Source organism: Pleurodeles waltl, chromosome 2_1, assembly GCF_031143425.1.
Source record: "Pleurodeles waltl isolate 20211129_DDA chromosome 2_1, aPleWal1.hap1.20221129, whole genome shotgun sequence".
NCBI classification, from domain to species: domain Eukaryota; kingdom Metazoa; phylum Chordata; class Amphibia; order Caudata; family Salamandridae; genus Pleurodeles; species Pleurodeles waltl.
In genome coordinates this window covers 187,966,311-187,986,179 of record NC_090438.1, presented here as the reverse complement: position 1 = coordinate 187,986,179, position 19,869 = coordinate 187,966,311, and the positions used below count along the sequence as shown (strand labels likewise).

The 19,869-nt window shown below is 43.2% G+C and overlaps 1 protein-coding gene across 1 annotated transcript; it reads left to right on the top strand.

Moving 5' to 3' along the window:
• Window positions 1-8,217: 8,217 nt before the first annotated feature.
• NXPE3 (neurexophilin and PC-esterase domain family member 3) lies at window positions 8,218-11,760 on the top strand. Its single transcript, XM_069212385.1, has one exon. The coding sequence runs from the start codon at window positions 8,775-8,777 to the stop codon at window positions 10,446-10,448; it is 1,674 nt and encodes a 557-aa protein (XP_069068486.1). The 5' UTR covers window positions 8,218-8,774; the 3' UTR covers window positions 10,449-11,760.
• The last annotated feature ends 8,109 nt before the right edge of the window (window positions 11,761-19,869 follow it).

Here is a 19,869-nt window from a genome sequence, read left to right as displayed (position 1 = left end):
CAGTGCGGTGATCCCACACAGAAATGTGGGAAAATTTTGATTTTTTATCTAAATTTGAGGTTTTCTGAAGATTCTGGGCAAGAAAACATTGGGGGATCCACGCAAGTCACACCTCACTGGACTCCCTTGGGTGTCTAGTTTTCAGAAATGTCTGGGTTTGGTAGGTTTTCCTAGAAGGCTGCTGAGCCCAGGACCAAAAACGCAGACGCCCCCCTGCAAAAACAGGTAGTTTTGTATTTGATAATTTTGATGTGTCCACGTTGTGTTTTGAGCCATTTCCTTTCGTGGGCGCTAGGCCTACCCACACAAGTGAGGAATCATTTATATCAGGAGACTTGGGGGAACGCTGGGTGGAAAAAAAATTGTGGCTGCTCTCTGATTCAAGAACTTTACGTCACCGAAATGAGAGGAACATGTGTTTTTTAAGCCAAATTTTGAGGTTTGCAAAGGATTCTGGGTAACAGAACCTGGTCAGACCCCGACAAGTCACCCCATCTTGGATTCCCCTAGGTCTCTAGTTTTAAAAAATGCACAGGTTTGGTAGGTTTCCCTAGGTGCCGGCTGAGCTAGAGGCCAAAATCTACAGGTAGGCACTTTGCAAAAAAAACCTCTGTTTTCTGTCAAAAAATGTGATGTGTCCACGTTGTATTTTGGGTCATTTCCTGTCGCGGGCACTAGGCCTACCCACACAAGTGAGGTATCATTTTTATCGGGAGACTTGGGGGAAGGCTCGGTGAAAGGCAATTTGAGGCTCCTCTCAGATTCCAGAACTTTCTGTCACCGAAATGTGAGAAAAACTTGTTTTTTTAGCCAAATTTTGAGGTTTGCAAAGGATTCTGGGTATTAGAACCTGGTCACAGCCCCACAAGTCACCCCATCTTGGATTCCCCTTGGTCTCTAGTTTTAAAAAATGCACAGGTTTGGTAGGTTTCCCTAGGTACCGGCTGAGCTAGAGGCCAAAATCTACAGGTAGGCACTTTGCAAAAAAACACCTCTGTTTTCTGTCAAAAAATGGGATGTGTCTACGTTGTGTTTTGGGTATTTCCTGTCGTGGGCGCTAGGCCTACCCACACAAGTGAGATATCATTTTTATTGGGAGACTTGGGGGAACATAGAATAGCAAAAGAAGTGTTATTGCCCCTTGTCTTTCTCTACATTTTTTCCTTCCAAATATAAGAGAGTGTGTAAAAAAGACATCTATTTGAGAAATGCCCTGTAATTCAAATGCTAGTATGGGCACCCCGGAATTCAGAGATGTGCAAATAACCACTGCTCCTCAACACCTTATCTTGTGCCCATTTTGGAAATACAAGGGTTTTCTTGATAGCTATTTTTCACTCTTTATATTTCAGCAAATTAATTTCTGTATACCCGGTATAGAATGAAAACCCACTGCAGGGTGCAGCTCATTTATTGCCTCTGGGTACCTAGGGTTCTTGATGAACCTATAAGCCCTATATATCCCCGCAACCAGAAGAGTCCAGTAGACGTAACGGTATATTGCTTTCAAACATCTGACATTGCAGGAAAAAGTTACAAAGTAAAATGTAGAGAAAAATTGCAGTTTTTTTCACCTCAATTTCAATATTGTTTTTTCTAGTTGTTATTTTCTGTAAGAAACCCTTGTAGGATCTACACAAATTACCCCTTGCTGAATTCAGAATTTTGTCTACTTTTGAGAAATGTTTAGGTTTCTGGGATCCAGCATTGGTTTCACGCCCATTTCTGTCACTGACTGGAAGGAGGCTGAAAGCACAGAAAATCGTAAAAATGAAGTATGTCGCAGTAAAATGCCAAAATTGTGTTGAAAAATTGGGTTTTCTGATTCAAGTCTGCCTGTTCCTGAAAGCTGGGAAGCTGGTGATTTTAGCACCACAAACCCTTTGTTGATGTAATTTTCAGGGGAAAAACCACAAGCCTTCTTCTGCAGCCCGTTTTTCCAATTTTTTAGAAAAAAACTAAATGTTCACTGTATTTTGGCTAATTTCTTGGCCTCCTTCAGGGAAACCCACAAAGTCTAGGTACCTGTAGAATCCCTAGGATGTTGGACAAAAAGGACGCAAATTTGGCATGGGTAGCCTATGTGGACAAAAAGTTATGAGGGCCTAAGCGAGAATGAAGTGAAGACGCGTTGAAGGCCAAGTAAGAAGTACACATTTATTGTTAAGAAGAAACGGGAAGAACAGGTCCGATCAGGGAATACACCATGGCTCAACTGACTACAGGAGACTGCACGTACTAGAACATGGAATCTCCCTAGGTCAGCATCACGAGCATTCCAGCAAGGAAGCATGACACACTACATATCCCCCTTCTTTTCCTACAACAAGGAAATAAAAACGCGAAAGAAAAAAAAAAAAGAAGAGAAGAAAAAAAAAATTAAATAAAAGAGGAAATAATTAAACATGAAAATCAGAAACGTCAGCTAAGTATCCTAACACGTAAACCTTCAACCAACCAGGAGGCGTCACTTTCCTTTTCCTTTCTACAGAGTCACACTGAAGTGCGCACTCGGATAAACTCACATTCCCATTCTCTGACTCGGCAATTGAGTCACTCACATCTTCCTCCTCACTCCAAAAACAATCACCAAGTACGTGTGGAGACGCCTTTGCGGCATCGTGACTCGTAACCTCATCTTCCAACCATTCAGCCCATTCAGCCCTTCCCTTCTCACATCTCTTACTATTAGTGTGGCTTCACCCCATCCAGATCCCTGTCCATTCCTAAGTAAAACAATGCGCTTAAGATTCCACACCTTACCATCACTCAGTTTTACTGCATTATGCAAAACTTCCATAACACGTTCCGGATCAAAGTACTGGCTCTCACCCTTCTTGACTTTATAAGGTTTCTTTACTCTAACCCAATCACCAACATTGATTTCAACAGGCTTAACATGATGGAGTTTGTCATAATAAGACTTCGATTTCTTAAGAGACCTATCTAAACAATCCCTTACACTCTCCACTGACCAATGTTGGATGCCTGTCTTAACCAACCAAGCAGGGTTATGTTTGCTTCTCGGGCTTCTTCCCCTCATAATAATGAATGGGCTGAGTCCGGTAGTCACGTTCTCAGTAATCCTATACGCCCACACAGCTTTAAAAATGGCAATGTGCCAATCCTCTCCCCCATTCATAGCACCCTGAATTATACCTTTAATGACTCTATTGAACCTTTCTACAGTGCCATTTCCACTGGGATTGTACAGAGATGTGGTTTTATGTTCAATTCCCACCCTCCGAAAATACTTTTTTGCAGAATCCGACATAAACTGTACACCATTATCACTCAGCAATTTAGAAGGAGTGCCTTCTGCAAGGAAAAGCTTATCCAAAAACTCCAACACGCTTACAGTATCTGCTTTTTCTAAAATACCAATTTCTGGCCATTTGGAGAACAAATCAATGAGGACTATTACAAACTCTTGAGAGCTACCCACCGGACCTAAGAGATCAATGGCAACATATTCCCATGGTTGCCTAGGAATGAACGCTTGCTGCATAGGTGGTCTAAGGTTACACAAACTCTTGTCAGCAGAGGAACATACATGACAAGTTCTGACAAATCTTTCCACCGATTTATCAACACCTGGCCACCAAAACAACTCTTTAACCACGGACTTAGTTCTAACGATTCCAAAATGTCCCTCATGACATAATTCTAAGATTACTTCCCTTATACCCGATGGGGGAATTATTCTATCACCTCTCCAAAGAACATTGTTTACAACAGTGAGTTTGTTCCTAACCTCCCAAAAACCTCTGCATTGTTCTGGTAACAGATCCTTCTTAGGCCATCCTTCTAAAACGTATTTTAAAACTGACTGTAAACTAGCGTCTACCACCATTTCCTTCCTCCAACTATCTTCATTAAGTGCAGGGCTACCAGAATCGTGTATAAGAGCCACACTCCATGCATACCACGGGTCATCAACACACCTCTCCAACAAATTAGGTAATCTAGAAAGGCAATCCGCCATTACATTACTCTTGCCTGGTACATACACAATGCGATAAATGTAATCCTTTAAGCGCATAGACAACCTTGAGATTCTAGCCGAAGCCAGTACACTCCCTTCACTTGTAAGAAGTTTAATTAAAGGTTTGTGATGCAGCAAATGGTTATGTCTTTTCCCCACACGAATGCTCGGAAGTGCTCTAAAGCCCAAGCACAGGCTAAGGCCTCCTTCTCTATAACAGAGTATTTCTCTTCTGAAGGAGACAACGATCTGGAAGCAAAAAGTATGATCTTTTCCTTACCATTACAATCTTTTTGAGACAACACAGCACCTAAGCCTTTATTACTTGCATCCGTGGTTACAAAAGTATCCAACTTAGGGTCAAAACTTTCCAAACATGCAGCCTTGCTTAACTCCCTTTTCACACTCTCAAACTCATGGTTGCATGCTTCATTCCACATGAATGGAGAGTTCTTTTTGAGCAAAGATCTTAAATTGTAAACCTTACTGGAAAAGTTTGGAATAAATTTGGCACAAAACTCCGCCATGCCCAAAAAAGATCTTACTTCATCCTTAGACATAGGAGGTGACACCCCAATTATAGCGTTCACCAAAGAAGCCTTAGGTCTAACACCCTCACCACTTATCTCATGTCCCAAATACTCCACACTCCTCTTTGCAAATTTGTACTTACTCAGTTCCACTGTCAACCCCTTGTCACCTAACACATCCAACACGTTCCAACCGCTCATCATGCATGCCCTTATCCTTTCCAAAAATTAAAATGTCATCTTTGAAGCACATAACTCCTTTGATTTTCCCAAAAAGTTTGTGCATAAGACGTTGAAAAACAGCTGCTGCAGACGCAAGACCAAAGGGCATCTTCTTGTATTGGAAGCATCCAAAGGGTGTGATGAAGGCTGTTAGTCTTTTGGAATCCTCCGATAAGGGAATCTGATGATACGCAGACGACAAGTCAATGGTAGAAAACCAGCATGCTCCCTCAAGACTAGAAACCATTTCCGTAATTTTGGGTAGAGGAAACCGATCAATCAGAATATTATTATTTAAATATCTTAAGTCCACACATAAACGGATTTTCCCGTTACTACGCCGAGCTATAACTACAGGCGAAATCCATTCCGAACTTTCAATTGGCTCAATCACATCCGTTAAAATTAATTTGTCCAGCTCCTTGAAAACTTCTTCTCTGATCATAATTGGCACGGCTCTGACTTTATGAATTTTTGGCACAGCTTTCTTCTTTAATATAATTTTATGCTTGAAACCGGTAAGTTTCCCCAAGCCCTTATTAAAAACTTTTGGAAATTTAGTTTCCATCAAGGAGGTCAAAGAGCAGTCTTCGTTCACCATTAAAACCTTTTCTTTACCATTTGGATCCAGAATCATCTGCAACTGTCCCTGATCCTTCCAACCTAGAACAGACGGCCCTTTTTGGCCACATATAATTTACCTCTTGTGCTCCTGTTCTTACTAAAACCTAACAAGTTTATCTTTTCTCCTGTATAACTTTCTGGTTTAATGTCCAGCGGAGCAAGCTGCTTGCCAATTTTATCCACGAAAGACTTGTTCCACACATCCTCATTCACGATTGTGAATGGTGAACCAGAGTCAGCATACATTGTACCAGGTACTCCACCAATTTCCATGTTACATATGGATACCCATATGTAACATGGAAATTGGTTGATCGGTTGGAAATTGGTTGATCGGTTTCCTCTACCCAAATTGGTTGATCGGTTTCCTCTACCCAAAATTACGGAAATGGTTTCTAGTCTTGAGGGAGCATGCTGGTTTTCTACCATTGACTTGTCGTCTGCGTATCATCAGATTCCCTTATCGGAGGACTCCAAAAGACTTTCCTTAGTGTTTGCCTCCATTATATTAAGGATGAAATTCTTATCCTCATCCATCCCTCTGGGATCTGTTTCCTCCGTGTCACATTTTACAACATTTTCACCTTCATATATACACTTAACTATTTTCTTTTTAGTTTTACAGACTTTTGCAAAATGGCCCACCACTCCACATTTGTTACACTTCAATTTTAACGTTGGACACGACTTGGAGTGAGCCAAGTGGTCTTTGTTATCACATCTGTAACATCTTCTTTCAATTTCCCCGCTCTGTAAGGTCTTTCCAGGTTTGCGATTGGTCACTTTATAAATGCCATCCTCATTTTTTCCAGTAGATTTTAGTTTGGATGAACATCTTTCAGAGATCTCTGCTTTCCTTACTATGGCTAAAAAAAAATCCAGAGGAGAATCGCCATTTTCTTGAATGGATTGATTGCTGCAATGCATGACAACTTCATCTCTAACAAGTTTGTCATGAATTGTCCCAAATTTACAGTCAAGGGCCAGTTTCTTTAAGTCCGCAACGTAATCATCCACTAGCTCAATTTTTTCTTGTTTCCTTTTGAAAAACGTATAACAGACAATTCCCATACAGACTTTCGGAGCAAAATACTTGTCAAGATCAAGCATCGCAGCATTAAAAGCACAAATATCGCCACTTACAGGGTTTTTGGACATCTTACTATATGTTTTCAGACCCATAGGACCCAAAGAATGCAATAGAATCCTCTTTTTTTGATCTGCAAACATCTTGTTATCTACGTCGATAGCGCCTGAATAATTTAGAAAATAGTCCTTCCATTCTTGCCACTTAATGGGCGGAGAATTACCCATGGACCGAAATACTTGTGGAGGAACAATTGTGAAGTTGTCTTATGCCATATCCGAGGCAAATTATAAGGAGCACAAAGTGTAAGTTAATAATACCAATTAACAAGAGATTTATTCTTCCCTTTCCGGACCTGTTCAAAATTTATAGATAAAAAACCTTCTCAGCAGGAGAACAATGTACTTCTTCCTTCTTCACAGTAGGAAAACAATGTACTTCTTCACAGTAGGAGAACTGTACTTCCTTCTTCACAGTAGGAAAACAATGTACTTCTTCACAGTAGGAAAACAATGTACTTCTTCCTCCTTATTTTTATTTATCAACAAAGTCCTCCTTCTTGCTTTATTTCTTTCCTTATTATTATTATTTTATTTAATTAAAGTCCAAAAATAGCACCGCGGAAGTAACATCCATGCTGCCGCGTCTCAGTCTCCAATGACTTGTATGCGAGAGCCGCATCCATACTCCGAATCTCCTTTTTCCTCTTTTTTTTTTTTTATTCAGAAGAGCTAGCGTCTCCGTCTCCTGGGAGATGCTAGAGAAAGCTGCGTCAGTCTCCTTAGCGTGTTTGTTGCAAAGGAGACGCACATCGGAAGCGGCGTCAGTTTTCCTGGGGGTATGACACCCAGGAGACGCACGTGCTGCGCGTAAGCGTCCGTTGCCAAGGAACGCTCGCGCCCCATACCAACGGCCGGGCAGTATAGAAAAGGCTGGAGGCAAAAGAAAAAAATACAAGGAAAGGAGAAAAAACAAGTATATTTACAGGAACTTTCCACGGCGGCAGTCAGGTGGCAGCACACAGCGAGGCAGCAACGCAAGAAAAAGGACAGAAAGAAAACGATCTGTTGGAAATGGACCATACAACGAAGGTTCGATGAAGCCGGCTTCCTCGTCGCCAAATTGAAGTGAAGACGCGTTGAAGGCCAAGTAAGAAGTACACATTTATTGTTAAAAAGAAACGGGCAGAACAGGTCCAATCAGGGAATACACCAGGGCTCAACTGACTTCAGGAGACTGCAGTACTAGAAGGTGGAATCTCCCTAGGTCAGCATCACGAGCATTCCAGCAAGGAAGCATGACACACTACAGAGAACTATACCAAATAGGCAAAAAAAAGGCCTGGCACAGGAGGGGGAAAAGGGCTGGGAGCGAAGGGGTTAAAAACATGTTCCCATACTTCTTTATGTAGTTCTAGTCCTGGTTACCGGTCTATTGACACAGAAAACCCTAAACTCGCTCGGCGCGCTGCACATTAATACCATGCTGGGCGGCGTATAGCAGGAGCGCGCGCCAAGCTGTAAGTTACAACAAACAGACGAAAAATGGAGGCATTCTCCAGAGAGTTTCCGAGCTCTACACCTGATACTTCCGGGTACGTCAGACACGCAGGCGAGGCCGCGATTGCGTGTGGTGAAACAAGCCACTCATTGGCTTGCTGTCATGTGACGTACATTGTTGCTAAGAACGCTAAAGTGGTATTCCTCTAATGAGAACTAGACTATACTTCTGTTTCCGCTTCTATTGGTTGCATAATGTTTGTACAACCCGCCTCTGGGCCAAGCTGACACCCGGAACCGGTAGGGAAGGCGTAGAGGCAGTGAAATTCTGAGTAGATGCGTTTTATGTCCTCACACATCCCTGAGTTCTTCATTGTGTGGCTCTGCCCCTTCGCAGCGGAGGACTGGTCCGTCCTCCTCACCCACCACAGATCTGACTTACATACTTGTGATTTACATCCGTTCTAAGGTAAAGCACGAGCGCACGTTATATGACATGATGCTGTGCTGTAACGAGCATTTTAAGGTCTTTGGAGTGGGAGAACAGATTACGACTGTATTTTGGGAACAATACATTTTTTATTTCTTAAAGTGCTGTTTGGCTTTGCTTTGCTAAAATATCTTAGCCAAAATGTGCGGATGTTGTGGTTGAAGTGCGGTATCCCAGAAGATGCTACGGAACAAGATCATGCTGCCAGCGAAGAATCAGCTTTCAAACTGACTGAAAGATCAGAGCATCATGCATAAGCAATTCGTGTTGGGGGTGAAACTAGTGGAGGCTTTGGTGAAACACGGTCCAATTATCAAGAAGACAAGATGAGCAGACAATGTCGGCCAAATTTAGCCAATTGCAACTTTGCCTTTTGATTCTGTCAGTTCTAACTATTCTCGTGTTAATCCACATAAATCGTCTAATCGATGGCACGGATGGCAGGATAAGGACTAAGTCTAACTGGATGGAGGAAACTGTTAAACAACAGTTAGTGATGCAGATGGTGAATTCCAAGAAAAAGCCATACTGTGGCTTTAAGGATCAACATCTTTCACTCCAAGCGCAAGCCGAAGAAGAGGCATTAATAGCCGAAACTGCTTGGCCACAACCATCATCAAGAAAAATACATTTTTTGAAAAGCACTGACCCTATTCATAGTCGTTTTGTTATTTTGAATTCCCAGGCTGACTTCAAAGTGGGGGATCAGCTAGAGGTGTTGGTTCGTGTATATGATTTTAAAGGAAAACCTAAGCTATATGGTGGAGACTATATACAAGCAAGAATTCATTCTCCGCTCGTCAAAGCTGGTGCAATTGGAAAGGTGTTGGATCATGGCAATGGGTTTTACACAATATATTTTATTTTACCTTGGCCAGGGGAGGCCCGAGTGTCAGTGTCTCTTGTTCATCCCAGTGAAGGGATCCAGATCCTTCATTGGCTACGTGAGAAGCGACCAGACAGGGTCTACTTTAAAAGTTTATTCAAGTCCGGGGGCACAATGGAAACAACTCGGTGCAATGTGTGTCTACCAGGAGAGTTGCCAGTTTGTAATTACACCGATCTATATACTGGTGAGCCATGGTTCTGTTACAGACCGAAGAAGCTGTCTTGTTCTAACAGAGTTAACCATGCAAAAGGAGGGTATCAAAAAGGACTTTTGACAGAAGAGGAGAGTCTGTTGTTCCAAAAAGCTATTAACCTTAAAGTACCGATATTGCCAAGCGGTCCAGATGTGGTGACTGTCAGCCAATGGAAATCGCCTGCATTGAACAGCCATGGTCCACCATCTTTCTTTTCTGGGTACTATTATGAAGATCAATGGAAACCAAGGGCTCATGAGATCCGGCAGTTTAACAACTCATCTGACATTATTCAGTGTTTACGAGGCAAATTTGTTTACCTCTTTGGAGATTCCACAATAAGGCAGTGGTATGAATATTTGACAGCATTTGTACCAGAACTTAAAGAGTTTAATCTGGGTAGCCCCAAAAACGTAGGTCCTTTCTTATCAGTGGATATAGAACACAACATACTGTTGCAGTTCCGTTGTCATGGGCCACCCATTCGTTTCTCTACAGTTTCCAGCAACGAACTTCGTTACATTGCCAATGAGCTGGATGGCATAGTAGGTGGAGGAGACACAGTGATAGCTATAGCAATCTGGTCTCATTTTAGCACATTCCCTGTGGAAGTCTACATCCGGAGACTGAGAAATATCCGCCAGGCTGTCCTTCGCATGCTGGAACGAAGCCCAAATACTGTCATTGTTATTCGAACAGCTAACGTGCAGGAACTTGGACTGGAAGTAAGCCTTTTTAATAGTGACTGGTTCTCATCGCAGCTTGATGGAGTCATGAGGAAAATGTTCAAAGAAGTTGGTGTCCATTTTGTGGATGCTTGGGCGATGTCACTAGCCCATTATCTGCCACACTCGTTGCACCCAGACCCCATCATTGTTAAGAATCAGATCGATATGTTTTTGTCATATGTTTGTACTTATCACGATTAAGCTGTGTCCAGAAATGCAGTTAAATCCTACGGGTTACTACATGTTATTCATCATTAGCACTGGTATTAAGTTCTAAGCAAAACGTACCTAGTGGTCACGCTGTCATGAATATCCAGAACACACGCTTGTTAATTTATCCAAAGCATGCATCAAATTGAATTGATTGCACAGCTTTGCCGTAACATGGTCCTCATGTCTAATCACCAAAAACAGCATAAAAGTAAGGAAAATAATGCTTTTAATGTTAGCGGGGAGATCCGCTCCTCTTTGTCTGATCTCAGAGCTCACTCTTCGATTGGAAACTAGGCTACATTAACTATTTGAGCTTAGAGAAAGGAACCCAGTCCTGCAACAAGTAGTCAAAGCATTTAGCTGTTCTATTCATAAAACAAAGTATTAAAGAAAATGAGCTCTACTATTCCCAACGCAAGGAATCTCGGAATATTATCAAGACTTGAAATGAGGGAAATTTAGTCACATCAGTCGTAAGGTAGTAATTGCAATCTCTTTGACCCGCAGAAGTGCATTTTGATTTACTGTGCATTAGTTGGTGAGGTATGCAACATGTCCATATGGAACAAGGGACCAAATATAGATGCCCACTGTTGTACCTAACAATATAAAGAAATCCTGTTCCACTCCCTCAAACTAAAGCTGGTCCAATATTCTATTCACTCCTCAAGTGAAGATGGGGAATTGTGGTTTTCAAGTCACTGTTATGAGGAACAAAAGTGAGCTCTGTATCCGTTTTAAAGCCTGTTTCTACTTGAATAGAGAGCACTTAAACTATAAGGCCGAAGACTGCCTGTACCTAAATCAAGCCTGTGCTCTCAGAGTATGCTTGTGGGCCTTGTATAATGCATCTCGTTGCTGCTTCAAGAGACTAAAATAACTCTCTAATTTCCCCATCTTGGCTAACACTGCAGATTGGAAATGTGTATTATCCATCCTTCGCGGAGCACTTTCATTGAATCTCCGCTCTTATTGCTGCTTCTTTATGTGGTATTGGGCTTAGACAGCTTAAGCATTCACATGCAACCACAGTGATGTCAACCCATTTACCTTCTCCTGCTCTCTGGAATGATCTTGGCCCTACAATACTGCGTACCATCATTACTATTTTTCAGTCCCTTACATCTAGGTGGGACCCATAATGCCGGACTTCATCTTCTGGGGTAGGGGGTAACACAGAGCTAGAATTGCTAAACAGACTTTTTGAGCTTAGTATTTGGTGCTATGGCGCTCTATAGAGTTATTTGTTGCCTAACCTCTTTTTTTAAGTACAGAAAATAAACATGTATTTTGTAATAGATCTTTGTTCTAGAGGAGTATTCTTTGTTAGGAACTGTTTTGTTTTTTTGAAGATGCAATAATCGTAGTTTATGTGCTAAAAAGAGGTATTGTACCCGGTCACAGCTACATACTGTCTATTTACTCACTGCAATATAGCTGAACCTTTAGTTGATGCACACTCGGATTCATCCCCAGACACCAGCTTAGGAACCACAGTTCAGTTTCCGTGTGTGTGTGTGTGTGTGTAGTACTTACACCACATTCTTCCTAGCCAAGCTTAACTCATGTTATGTACTCATGAATGGACCACTAGTTATCATAAAAGATAGTGAATGGTTACTCCAGTTAAAGCTCCAACATATTCAGAGAGTTCCAGAAAACAGCTTCCACGCTACACTCAGTCTGTTTTTAGCTCAGTCAATTCATTTAGCTGGTCTTATAATTGTCATAACTTTCCTGTAGACAGTTCTAATTTCTGCCTGTTCTTTGTCATTTAGGCTCTTTCCATGCCCGACGTCAGGGTGGGCCAACCCTTTTTGGTATATTGCTTCTTAATATATGAAGAAGTGAAATTAAATTAAACCAATGTGAGCTGAAGTATTGTCTACCCTCATGAAAAGTAATCATGGTTCTTTTCTTCCATATGTTTGGTACACTCATTGTTGTTATTGTTTCCTTAAGTATGTAACTATCAAAGTCAGGGAGAGTAGAAGAAATGGACAAATATTTCAAAGGCAGCGATTTTTCCCAACAGCCACTTTCTGATTTCAGATATTGACCCATTTTATGATGTTTGGATAATACTTTATTCATGAGATATGCCTATCGATTTTTAGTAGGGACTAGTGAAATCACAAGGCACTTGTTTTGTACCTTGTGATTCTTCATACATCTTTGCCAAAATTGTTTAAATATATCATGTGTTACTTGCATTCTTTGTTCCATATATTTATAATTTTCTGGTCAGTCACGCAGGAGCAGCAACAAACACCACAGTACAACTACACCAACTGTCAACTTGGGCATTAAAGGAACAACTCTACTCTTTGACGATCTCCTACCAGCACATCATTTCAAAGTATGCTTGCCTATATATAGTTATCATGTCTCTAGATTTAGTCATAATGGATTCAGCCAAATAAAAGTGGGCCAACAATGTACACAATTGACAGAACTGCCTTTTCAATGTCCCGGTAAAATCAGGAATGCTCTTTAGACTTTCAGAGACAACTCTAGTCTCTGGAGACTTAGCCAACATAAAAGCTAGACAGAGATGGACAAAGTTATCAAGCTGCCTACTTGGAAAATGTAATTTGCCTTTATCCATTGAATGCAAGAAGGAAGTCAACAATATAAAATTAATCACATTGAACTGGCTCCTGAAGAATGCAAATGGAAATCAAGTTGGAGGTGAGTATGGGAGCACCAGTGCTTAATTTGTGTTTGTTGTTTCCGGTGCGCAGCACCAGTACTTATTTTTGAGGACCGGGGCTTATTCTTCTGCCTCATGCATTTACTGCGAGCAAAAGACACATATGGGAAAGACGGGTGAAGGGGAAAACGAAAAAGCGCCACAAAGGGAGAAAGCAGAAAGCTGCAAGAGTGAGCAGAAAGGGCAGGGAGTGGATGTAAATGGATTAAAGAGGCCCGAGATGGCTTCAGGATTACGCTGCCTCAGTATTCCGTGTTCACACGTGTAATTGCAGCAGCCGCATGTTTAAGGGGAGGGCTTTGGGCACAGGCACCTTTTTATTTACAAACTATGCACTGGGAAGCACAATTAATGCCCTTCATAGTTGGCAGTGAGACATTCTACATTTATTTTGAGCACATGCTTTTGCTCAGAATGGGAAAGATAGAGGGTGATTTGTTCAAGGGCTAGTTTTGCAGCACCTTGTAGCAACAGTGCCTGCTCTTAGCTTAGTTGCCAACCAGAATCATTTTTCTTAGCCTTGCTGTGCTATGTAGCCATCCAGTATTCATTAGGGTTCATTGATAATTATTCATTGAACAATTACTAAATACCATTAAGCTGAATTTCTTATTAACAAGCTGCAATTCAGATAGAGCAGAAATGGCTGTATGGATGTGCTTGGCGCACATGATCTGGTGGCTTTCTGTTCTGTCTTTCTCGCACCTCCCACTTCCTCAATCACTATTTGACTGCAGGGTCTGCCTGCAAAAAGGGACTGCAGAAGGGAGAGTGGAATCAAGAGCTTCATCAAGCACTACTATTCATAAGACTGACCAGCTCCATTATATGCAAACTGAACGCACTACAAAACAATTACAAACATTCTGTGCATCCTGTACTGCACACCTGTTAAATCTTCCCATTTTTACTGAATGACAATTGGTACCAGAGCACAGTCAGCCAAGACTTGTCTGTCATCCTCCTCACCGTGTGCTAATACACTGCCCCACGTTTGTCCTTCATGGGGAAATTCCCCTTGCAACCACTTGTGGCATGATATTTCTCTTATCCCACATCGTGTCGTGCGGTTCCTATTTTGGTAATAAGACTGCATATTTAGGACGGCAGCACCACAGAATGTAGGAGACTGACTCAACCCTATACCACTTGGTAGCTGTCGGCTTACCTCCTTGCTAGCTCTCAGTGCCTAACCCAAACTCTATCAGGGGAGAGGTGATTTGTGGCAATCTAAACGTGACACTCCGACTCCTCAGGGAAGTCGTGGAAACAGATGATTCCCTTTTCGCTCAGTTACTCACGCATGCCAAGGCAGAACACAAGATGAAAACTGGATTTCAATGTATTTGTTTAAGCAATTGCATCCTAGCATAAAAATCATGTGCTACGATAATAAGGCAGATGAAACATAACACGGTAATCATCATTACAACCAACGTAAAGAGGATTAGCAATCCTATCATGTTGTGTAATTCTAGAAAGCCTAGGGATTCTAGAGATTTTACCCAACCCTATTTCCAGATCTGAGAGCATAGTGGTTGTAACTCTTCTGCCTGGCCAGATTTAAGGGAGTAATCCCAACCCCATTCCTGAACAGAATAGCAGGGGTCTGCCTGTTGTCTGGATGACAGTCCTCTTTAGAAGCTGAAGAGTCAGCGTCCGGATCAGCAAAGCTGTCTGAAGTGTGGTACGCATCCCAGGACAGTCGTGACCAAAATGCCCTCTACCCTCTTTATGCCTATGTGTTATTTATATAATAACCCATATAGAGTTCGGAGAAAGGGTCTGACGTAATGAGGTGTCTCAAAGATGGAACTGGCTCCTGAGCTGGAAGTACAAATTGACATATCCTGTACCATACATGGAATCCCTGGATGGAGGTACAGATTACATGTCGTACTGGGGCTTGATAAAATGTGCAGCGTGAACCCTGCCTTCCTAGAAGAGGCAGCTGATAAAATAATTGCTTAAAGCAGGCTTTGCTAAAATGAGAAATAAAACGTGTACGTTATAAAAGGCACAAATCAGGGAGGTAAACTAAGGGTACCCAACCCAGTTACAAAGAGTCCCCACAACACCCTCTGCTTGCCAAATAAGGAGTGTAGATTCTAGACTTCCTATAAAAACAAGCTACACAAAACATAAGACCTATAAGCTAGAAAGATATGAAAAGTATAAAAATGTCCAAGTTGACAAGCAGAACAATCCAGAGGACATGGCCAAATTCAAACAGTTCTTTTTAGAAAAACAGTGGTAAATTAAAAGTTATCATCCCGCATGAGGTCATCAAACTCATCTGAGGAAATGTAATCCAAGAGAGACCCCACTTTGGCAGGCGTTATAACCACCAGAGCTTCATTCAAAAGGCCAAAAGAGCATATGTTATCTGTAGCCTCAGCCACAGCTGAGATGGCAGCATTCCGTGCAGTGCCAGATGCCAGGGCACAGGGAGCTGAAGCATCCTGGTCTGTAAAGTTTGGCTCATAGAATGCATCATGTGGAACCACAATCTTATAGGACAACTCCTGGAATGAACCCTCAATTGGAACATCAGATTCATGTCCATAAAAAGTACATGTTGCAGAAAAAGACACACTTCCATAGCATTCTTGAAAGGACACCAAAAGCAAAAGAAGACAAGCTGTACACAGCAGTTCACAGGACTAAATGACAATGAAAATTCCTTATCAATTTCTCCCAACAGCGATACGCCAAAGTACTGCATCATGCGTTCAAAGCACAGTTGTGCTGGTGGGAGCACCATCACTCTGTTTGGTCAAGATGGGGCAGCCACTGCGAATCAAAAATAGCAACATCAAGATACAGGCTAGTAATGCCAGAATAATTGGGACACTTCCAAAAACACTTGAAAACAAATAGTGAATGGCTGAAGGCATTGCTCCAAAAACAGTCTGGAATGTACTTGCTAACTGGATCCAACAATCTTAAAAAACAAGTTTACAATCCCTTTAGTGTTAGATGCAGTAAATATGCAACTCACCAATTCATCAAACTGTCTTGGAAAGTTCGTATTTAAAAGGGACTGTATCTCAGCTGATGACATTGCCACTTGCAGGTTACATGTCTCGCAGGCAGATGTGAGTGCCACATGTTTTCAAAACAATAACGCTGATCGTCTGCTCAGCTTGTCGAAATTAACACTGGAAGTAGCAATGTGAGGCCATAAATTTGGAACTTTAATCTCTTGCTTGGGAGGAAAAAATACAATCCTGCAGCAGGTCGCTATTTGAGAAACATAAATCACATACTGGACACCTGATCTCATCCCACAACAGCCTTGATCATCAAGTAACTCCCATTCAAGAGTAATTTGAAATCGAAACGTAACTCCCACTCCACTTGAATATAATTCCCTCCTAATTGCTCAAACTTGCCAAGAGGAAAATGTTTCAGCCATAAGGTTAATTGAAAGGTGGATATCGGCAGGGAAATTACCCCTTGTATTAACCATACTGATTATGGTATAGCAGCCTGTAGGAGGCTGGACTGGCTTGTAGTGAGTACCAAGGGGTACTTGCACCTTGCACCAGGCCCAGTTATCCCTTATTAGTGTATAGGGTGTCTAGCAGCTTAGGCTGATAGATAATGGTAGCTTAGCTTAGCTGAGCAGCTTAGGCTGAACTAGGAGACGTGTGAAGCTACTACAGTACCACAAGTGTCACTTGCACAATATCATAAGAAAACACAATACACAGTTATACTAAAAATAAAGGTACTTTATTTTTATGACAATATGCCAAAGTATCTTAGAGTGTACCCTCAGTGAGAGGATAGGAAATATACACAAGATATATATACACAATAGCAAAAATATGCAGTATAGTCTTAGAAAACAGTGCAAACAATGTATAGTTACAATAGGATGCAATGGGGAAACATAGGGATAGGGGCAACACAAACCATATACTCCAGAAGTGGAATGCGAACCACGAATGGACCCCAAACCTATGTGACCTTGTAGAGGGTCGCTGGGACTATTAGAAAATAGTGAGAGTTAGAAAAATAACCCTCCCCAAGACCCTGAAAAGTGAGTGCAAAGTGCACTAAAGTTCCCCTAAGGACAAAAGAGTCGTGTTAGAGGAATAATGCAGGAAAGACACAAACCAGCAATGCAACAACTGTGGATTTCCAATCTAGGGTACCTGTGGAACAAGGGGACCAAGTCCAAAAGTCACAAGCAAGTCGGAGATGGGCAGATGCCCAGGAAATGCCAGCTGCGGGTGCAAAGAAGCTTCGACTGGACAGAAGAAGCTGAGGTTTCTGCAGGAACGAAAAGGGCTAGAGACTTCCCCTTTGGTGGACGGATCCCTCTCGCCTTGGAGAGTCGTGCAGAAGTGTTTTCCCGCCGGAAGGACGCCAACAAGCCTTGCTACACGCAAATCGTGCGTTTGGCGTTTTTGGACGCTGCTGGGGCCCAGGAGGGACCAGGAGGTCGCAAATTGGACCTGCAGAGAGAGGGGACGTCGAGCAAGACAAAGAGCCCTCACTGAAGCAGGTAGCACCCGGAGAAGTGCCAGAAACAGGCACTACGAGGATGCGTGAAACGGTGCTCGCCGAAGTTGCACAAAGGAGTCCCACGTCGCCGGAGACCAACTTAGAAAGTCGTGCAATGCAGGTTAGAGTGCCGTGGACCCAGGCTTGGCTGTGCACGAAGGATTTCCGCCGGAAGTGCACAGGGGCCGGAGTAGCTGCAAAGTCGCGGTTCCCAGCAATGCAGCCCAGCGAGGTGAGGCAAGGACTTACCTCCACCAAACTTGGGCTGAAGAGTCACTGGACTGTGGGGGTCACTTGGACAGCGTCGCTGGATTCGAGGGACCTCGCTCGTCGTGCTGAGAGGAGACCCAAGGGACCGGTAATGCAGCTTTTTGGTGCCTGCGGTTGTAGGGGGAAGATTCCGTCGACCCACGGGAGATTTCTTCGGAGCTTCTGGTGCAGAGAGGAGGCAGACTACCCCCACAGCATGCACAAGCAGGAAAACAGTCGAGAAGGCGGCAGGATCAGCGTTACAGAGTTGCAGTAGTCGTCTTTGCTACTATGTTGCAGGTTTGCAGGCTTCCAGCGCGGTCAGCGGTCGATTCCTTATCAGAAGGTGAAGAGAGAGATGCAGAGGAACTCGGCTGAGCTCATGCATTCGTTATCTAAAGTTTCCCCAGAGACAGAGACCCTAAATAGCCAAAAAAGAGGGTTTGGCTACCTAGGAGAGAGGAAAGGCTACTAACACCTGAAGGAGCCTATCAGCAGGAGTCTCTGACGTCATCTGGTGGCACTGGCCACTCAGAGCAGTCCAGTGTGCCAGCAGCACCTCTGTTTCCAAGATGGAAGAGGTCTGGAGCACACTGGAGGAGCTCTGGACACCTCCCAGGGGAGGTGCAGGTCAGGGGAGTGGTCACTCCCCTTTCCTTTGTCCAGTTTCGCGCCAGAGCAGGGGCTAAGGGGTCCCTGAACCGGTGTAGACTGGCTTATGCAGAATTGGGCACATCTGTGCCCAACAAAGCATTTCCAGAGGCTGGGGGAGGCTACTCCTCCCCTGCCTTCACACCATTTTCCAAAGGGAGAGGGTGTCACACCCTCTCTCAGAGGAAGTTCTTTGTTCTGCCATCCTGGGCCAGGCCTGGCTGGACCCCAGGAGGGCAGCTGCCTGTCTGAGGGGTTGGCAGCAGCAGCAGCTGCAGAGAAACCCCAGGAAGGGCAGTCTGGCAGTACCAGGGTCTGTGCTACAGACCACTGGGATCATGGAATTGTACCAACAATGCCAGGATGGCATAGAGGGGGCAATTCCATGATCATAGACATGTTACATGGCCATATTCGGAGTTACCATGGTGAAGCTACATATAGGTAGTGACCTATATGTAGTGCACGCGTGTAATGGTGTCCCCGCACTCACAAAGTTCAGTGAATTGGCTCTGAACAATGTGGGGGCACCTTGGCTAGTGCCAGGGTGCCCTCACACTAAGTAACTTTGCACCTAACCTTTACCAGGTAAAGGCTAGACATATAGGTGACTTATAAGTTACTTAAGTGCAGTGTAAAATGGCTGTGAAATAACGTGGACGTTATTTCACTCAGGCTGCAGTGGCAGGCCTGTGTAAGAATTGTCAGAGCTCCCTATGGGTGGCAAAAGAAATGCTGCAGCCCATAGGGATCTCCTGGAACCCCAATACCCTGGGTACCTCAGTACCATATACTAGGGAATTATAAGGGTGTTCCAGTAAGCCAATGTAAATTGGTAAAAATGGTCACTAGCCTGTTAGTGACAATTTGGAAGTAATGAGAGAGCATAACCACTGAGGTTCTGGTTAGCAGAGCCTCAGTGAGACAGTTAGGCACCACACAGGGAACATATACATGCACACCTATGAGCACTGGGGCCCTGTGTGACAGGGTCCCAGTGACACATACATATAGGCCACAAACCTATGAGCACTGGGGTCCTGACCAGCAGGATCCCAGTGACACATAACAACCATACTGAAAACATAGTGTTTTCACTATGAGCACTGAGGCCTGGCTATCAGGATCCCAGTGAGACAGTAAAAACAGTGACAAACACCCTGACATACACTCACAAACAGGCCAAAAGTGGGGGTAACAAGGCTAGAAAGAGGCTACCTTCTCACACAACCCCCCCCCAAACGAAGGACAATAAGGCTAACCTTGGCCAGTTGAGACTTT

Coding starts and splice junctions, on each gene's coding strand:
- NXPE3 (XM_069212385.1), top strand. CDS start 8,775: ATGTCGGCCAAATTTAGCCAATTGCAACTTTGCCTTTTGATTCTGTCA.